At 38.1% G+C, this 7,048-nt stretch overlaps 1 protein-coding gene across 1 annotated transcript; it reads right to left on the bottom strand.

The window, feature by feature from the left end:
* Nucleotides 1–852: 852 nt before the first annotated feature.
* LOC113820834 (protein trapped in endoderm-1) lies at nt 853–6,295 on the bottom strand. Its single transcript, XM_070124231.1, has 6 exons — nt 5,841–6,295; nt 4,719–4,836; nt 3,662–3,789; nt 2,982–3,114; nt 2,164–2,354; nt 853–1,883 (listed from the first exon to the last, which is right to left on the bottom strand). The coding sequence occupies exons 1-6, from the start codon at nt 6,038–6,040 to the stop codon at nt 1,190–1,192; spliced, it is 1,464 nt and encodes a 487-aa protein (XP_069980332.1). The 5' UTR covers nt 6,041–6,295; the 3' UTR covers nt 853–1,189.
* Nucleotides 6,296–7,048: the final 753 nt, after the last annotated feature.

Genomic DNA, 7,048 nt, shown 5'->3' with positions numbered 1-7,048 from the left:
GAGGCATTTCATCTTAGAGAATATAGTGTGTAAATGTGGCCTTACTGAAGTAGCCATACAAATGTACGTTCATATATGCATGTAGATATGTGTTTGTGTATGTCGGTATCTATCCTACCCCTCTAAACACACACACACACACACACACACACACACACACACACACACACACACACACACACACACACACACACACACACACACACACGCACACGCACACACACATGTATATATAGGCAAAAGATACACATACATACATACCCACACATATACTCATGCATATATAAACACACATATCCATATATGTATGTTTATATAGACCACAGACACACATTTGTAGCGAACGGTCGGTAGATACGAACAGGCCTTGGGTATGTATGAGAGAGAAGAAATTTTACGTTGAATTTAGCTGATATTGACTCATCCTACAGCAGCTCTTGTACACTATTTCGTTAACTTCGAGTCAGAGAAATTAAGCTGTTATTGAACACACCTACATACTATTTCTGGACACAGAGGAGGCCTAGCGCACATGTCCGCACACACACTCTCAAATACACATGTGCATACACGTCCACACACACACACACACACACACACACACACACACACACACACACACACACACACACACACGCGCGCGCGCGTATTGACAAATATAGGCACTTTTCCATATATGTTATGAGGCATGATTCTTAAGAATGTGTTAATGGGTGCAGTATATGTTTATTTGTATAGGTATACTGAGGTTTCATACTGCAATTACTGTGTTCCTATTGTGCAGTACATTGGATGGTACTATACCTAGCCGATCTCCATTTTCTTTATTAAAAAGCGAACTAGTAATACAATATTAGATTCCCGTTTTATTTAAATATATACAAAATTACCTTTTTCATACTTTCTTGCAAAAACGTTCTTGAAGTATCAAAATATTAGAACACATTCACATTCATTATGTATACACACACACACACACGCATATATACATATACGTATGTATGTATCTGTGTGCACAGTTGCCATATATTTGTATAAAAGATAGCATATAAAAATATTAGTATAAATTATTGTGACTATATACAGTGAAAGATTATTTATCAACTGGTAACAATATATACATTTTCAATATATATAGAAACAAATACACAACACAGCTGTACATGTTTTGAAAGTCGACCTCGCTTCCTCATCTGGAAAACGTTCTCTTCAGCTTTCTCTTGAGCGAGCACTTCTTCGCAGCGGACAGGACCAGAGTGCTACTCGACGAGGAGGTACTCACGCTCCCGAAGGTGTGCCTCCTGTCGGGCGCGTCGCACTCGAAGGTGACGCTGGCCCCAGGCGACCGGAGCGAGGAGGCGAGGCGCGACACGGGGATCTCCAGCGCGAGGCTGGCTTGGGACGAGAGCGAGCTGGACGGCGACTCCCTCGGCCACTGCTGGTACTCCGGGTCGTTTTGGGCGCGGCTCTCCTCCTCGCACTCCGAGGGCGTGCGCGTGAACCTCTTCTCGGGCACCTGGAGACCGGAGGGCTTGCTTATCGTGTAGACTTGGTTGCTTGGGCGCAGAGGAGGGGCCTTGGCCGTCGTTAACGGCTCCACCTTCCGGCACAGAATGAAACAGAGGAACTGGTAGTACGCGCAGCGGTACTTCTCGAAACAAACGACGTAGATGAAATTGTTGATGCAGTACTGGAGGAAGTAGATGCAGTACAGGACTATGCCGAGTTCTGGGATGGTTTCCCGCAGAGTGGCATCGTCTTTGATGAAGATGATGTTATACAAGCAGATGGGAATGACGCAAATGAGGAACACGATTAAGAGGCGAACAATGACACTGGTGGTTCGGCTGCGGCGGAGCTGAGCCTGCTGGCATGCGTGCGACCTGGGAAGGGGAGAAAGACGTCATTATAGAAGGTGTAAAATTTGCGAAAAGGAAAACTATATGTATGACAAAAACATATAAACAAACTAAACTATGAAACCAAAGAAACTAGATATTGTTGTAGAACCATATAGAGAATAATGTAAAAAAAAGTATATCAAAACAAATGAAAGTCTCATTCAAATACTTAAGAACTGTAACTTGACGGCCTAAATATAGAAATATATTCATACACATACAAAATACATAAATAAAACATACTAAACTAGACAAAACATACCCCATAACCGAAAGAATACGGCTGTTGTTGGCGTAGACTTGGACCAAAATGAAATTATTCCCAATAAAGATGAGAATACAAGGAATAGCAGTCTCCATGGTGAAAAACATGATGCGTGGACTTGCTTCAGCGGAGGTGGCCATAAAATCACATTTGAGGGTAATGTTGTTGTAACCAAAAGTCCCGTACACCTGTTTCGAAGAGAGGTTATTATTATTATTTATTTTATTTTATTTATTTATTTTATTTATTATTATTTTTTTTTTGGAGAGAGAGAATATATTGAGTAAGATAGAGAGAAACAATAGAATAACAGTAAGCGAGAGTGAGAAATGAATAAGAAGACTATTATTGTGAGAGGGAAATGACATTTTTGATTGAAAGAAAAAATAATTGAGAGAGAGTGAGAGAGAGAGAGAGAGAGAGAGAGAGAGAGAGAGAGAGAGAGAGAGAGAGAGAGAGAGAGAGAGAGAGAGAAACATTACAGTGATTTTTTATTAATATTTCTGTAAGCCAAACCCTTTTTTCAAAGTATCAACTGATATATCATCTACGTATTATATTGATTAAAAGAAAATTAATTTTTCATTTATATATCCTTTTTATTAATTTATTCACACTATTAATCTTTATCATATATATTAATTTACCCACCGTATTTATTCATCATTCTGTTCTCTTTATCCATTTATTCACCCAATTTATTCATATTTATTCTCCTATTTATTCACCTAATAATCTTATCCATCTATCTATCGTATCTCTTAATTATTCCTTTATTCCTTCACACCCTACGTGAGACACAACGTGAAACTTACCCCGAGATATGTAGGCATTTGCAGCGCTATGCCAAACAGCCAAATGGATAGGCAGTAGAAAAAGGTTTTCCAGCAAGTAAACCACTTGTTAGGTCGTCTGCTGTTGTGGCGAAACTTGTGGATACAAATACACCTACGAGAGTATAAAGAGAAGGGAGAATTATACGAAATGAAGGTACGAATTGGAGAGGGAGGGAGGGAGAGGGTGGGAAGGAGGAAGGGAAGGAGAAAGGGAGGAAGGAAGGGAGAGAGGGGGAGAGGGTGGAAGGAAGGGAGAAAGGGGGAGGGTAGGATGGAGGAAGTGAGGGAGAGAGGGAGGAAAGAAAGGAGGGTGGAAGTGAGGGAGAGAGGGAGGAAGGAAGAGAGGGAGGGGAAATATGGGATGGAGGAAATGAGAGAGAGAGGGAGGAAAGAAGGGAGGGTGGGAAGGAGGAAGTGAGGGAGAGAGGGAGGATAAAGAAAAGGAAGAAAGAGAGAGCGAGTGAGAGAGGAGGAAAAGAAAGGAAGGAAGGAGAGAGAAATTGATAGAGAAGGAGAGTGCAAAAGAGAGGGAGGAAGAGAGAGAGAATCGTTTACATCCTTCATTCAGTTACATTACATATTTATCTATTTATCCATCCATATATTTATTCAACCAATTATTTATCATTCTTTTCGTTGATATACAATCTTAATCTCACCTCTCTAAGGCCATAAGACCCAAAGTCGTCCACTCCGAGATGGCATTGGTGTACCTGAGAAATGCCGAGAAACTGCAGGCATCCTTGTAATTTTCCCAAGGTACTTTCGGGTTCCCTGAGACGTTTCCCTACGTTTTGGGAAGAGGAAGAAATACGAGAGGTTTAGGACACATCACTTTGGAAAGGATGAGGGATGCATAAGAGAAGAAAAGAAAATGTAGAAAAGGTATGGATGATAATGAATATCTTCACAATACAAGAGATGTTTTTAAAAACTACATCTCGTATAAGATATTCATTCTCATTGATAGCTTTTCTACATTTGTTAACGTGAATACGGTTCAAGAGAAAATAAATATATGCATTTTTAATTTTGTTTTGTGGATTATTGTGGTACTTGAAATTGGTAAGTAATATGGGTTTTGTTGTGTGTACGTTGCTTTCGAATCATTAATTACTACAAATTTCTAAAAATAAAACTTTTCCTTAATCGTATTATTTATAAAGGTGCATCAAGTAATATAATCTAATATTCATTTTAACCGTATCATAATAACAAATTTGCAAATCCCTGTACCTGAATCTACACAATTGAAAATAAATAAGCCACGAAACAACAACAACAATAATAATCATAATGATGATAATAATAATAATAATAATAATAATAATAATAATAATAATAAATAAAAATGATACTAATAGATAATAATAATAATTAATAAAAATGATAATAATAAATAATAATAACAATAATAAATAATGATAAATAATGATAATGATAGTAATAATGATAATACCTCACCATTACTTCATATAACGTGTAATAAGAGATGAACATGAAGGGCTGATTTAATTATGCAAATCCTTTTACCTGAATCTACACTTAATAGAAAATAAATAAGCCACGAAACAACAACAATAATAATAACAATCATAATAATAATAATGATGATAATAATAATAATAATAAATATATATGATAATAATAAATAATAATCATAAATAATTATAAATAATGATAATGATAATGATAATAATAATACCTCACCCTTACCTCATATATTGTGTAATAAGTGATGAACATGAAGGGCAGGTTAACGGCTGAGTAGAGAAAATCAGCGAGTGCCAGGTTGATGATGAGCACAGTGTCAGGTGTCATGTACTTGATACACCTGTGGAATAGACAATGATTATAAATGATAATACTCATGTTGGATAATGTAACTTGTTATGTGTGTGTTGAAATGACAAATATCTGTCTATCTATCTGTCTATGTACTATGTAGGTATGTACTTGGCTATATACCTAGACTGATCGGTATACATTTATTTCTGTATATAAGCCTGACCCTGTAAACTCTCTCTCTCTCTCTCTCTCTCTCTCTCTCTCTCTCTCTCTCTCTCTCTCTCTCTCTCTCTCTCTCTCTCTCACGCACGCTCACACACGAACACATACACACACATACACACACACGCACACACACGAACACATACACACACACACATGCACTGTAGTATATCTATATACTCATCTCGTATATTCACGTAATTTTAACAAACCGCACATTTATAGATTATACTTAGAAATCTGCGGATTTTGAACTACGTTTCACTATGAGGAATAGTAGATAAACACCTAGATTTAAGGAATCGTACACAAGATATGACAATTATAATGCATAAGAAAATCTCAAAAGTTTTTTTTCTATCTTTTTTATCCATAATTATTCGTTCTTACACTTTTTGTTATACGATTATTGTCTAAAACACACTAATACACTTGAACGGGCACACGTGTATCTGTATATTTAAATCGATAGATAAATATTACATCAGATATGCTTAAAGATATAAAACGTGTGTGTGCGTGTGCGTATGTATGTATGTGTGTGTGTGTGTGTGTGTGTGTGTGTGTGTGTGTGTGTGTGTGTGCGTGAGAGAGAGAGAGAGAGAGAGAGAGAGAGAGAGAGAGAGAGAGAGAGAGAGAGAGAGAGAGAGAGAGAGAGAGAGAGAGAGAGAGAGAGAGAGAGAGATTTTGAGCTTTCTCAGAGAATGCTTAAGAATTATATGTGAAAAACGTTCCTAAAATCTTTTTCCCTATTTCACTTCTTCCGCTTCGTCTTTCCTCCCGTTTTCTATAGTATCAAAGCCCCCCCCATTTGTAGGGCAGACTCACCTAAGTCGGACGGGCATGCAGAACTGGTGTGCGAGGGTGACAAGCGTGAGGAGGTTGCCGAGGGATCCAATAACAATCACTGCTGAAGACACGACCATCACCAGCACGAGCGACCACGTCTGCACCTCGTCTGAAGACTCAGCGGTCGGGTCACTTGCGTTCACGAGTTGTGCCACTGCTTGTGTGGTGAGGTGTTCCATGGTGTTTGTTTAGGTGCGTTTTTTTTCACGGCGTGTGCGGATTGACGGCGAGTACGCAGTCAAATCCCTTAAAACCTTCCTGTTTTCCTTCACTCTCGCTTCTTCTCTCCGTTTTCTATTTGTGTATATGCGTCGCCACCCGTTTTCTCTTCCCTCTCTCCGTTGTCTTTATTTCTTCTTTCTCTTCGGTCAGACCCAAAGGAGCTTACTTGCCGCGATCAGACTGAAGTGGAAGCGGCCTCCGAACTGACTCCCGGCAAAGTGCTCCGTCTCGCGCGCCATGTGAGTCGATTCGCACTTATCTTATCGTCTTATCGGCACCTTGGAGTTAAGCAGTGGCGGCGGCTGTGAAAGAGAGGGTCATGCTGTCAGTAAAGCAGATTAAATAAAAAGCTTTACACATGCACTTAGAAGAAGAAAGGTAAGTAATAAGTAATAGGATTATAATCAATAGCCGTTTATGGAATGCAAATTATGCTTAGATTATTTATTTTAGAAATAAAAGACAAGTTTAAAAAAAAAAAAAAACAGAAAAAAACTATATCAGGAGGAATAATTTTATCAAGCATATTATATGAAACGTATTGATGTCCCTAATATTATCACAAACTTTTTATGAATATTTTTGATAAAAAGATAAATTACAGACAAAAAAAAAAAAAAAAGAAAAAAACGATAAGAACATGAGGAATTTGATTTTTCCTTCATTATCATCATAGCGGTGTCGAGTTATCAAAATAGAAGCTAAAAAGGAAAGGAAATTCGAATCAGGTGATATGAAGAACAACAACAACAAAACAAAAAAGATGAAATTAAAGATAAATGATAAAAGACTTCTTTTTCGTCTTGTTTCCGTGTTTCCTCTCCTTTCGTCTCTCATTCTTATTTTTTTCTTTACCCTCTATGCCTGTGCCTTTTTCTTCTCCCCACCCTCTCTCTTTCTCTCTCTCTCGCTCTGTCTCTCTCTCTCTCTCTTTCTCCCCCATCTCTCTCTCTCTCTCTCTCTCT

Source organism: Penaeus vannamei, chromosome 8 (genome assembly GCF_042767895.1).
Source record: "Penaeus vannamei isolate JL-2024 chromosome 8, ASM4276789v1, whole genome shotgun sequence".
Classification (NCBI taxonomy): Eukaryota; Metazoa; Arthropoda; class Malacostraca; order Decapoda; family Penaeidae; genus Penaeus; species Penaeus vannamei.
Note: the sequence above shows the minus strand (reverse complement) of the source record. Positions and strands in the feature narration are given on the sequence as shown.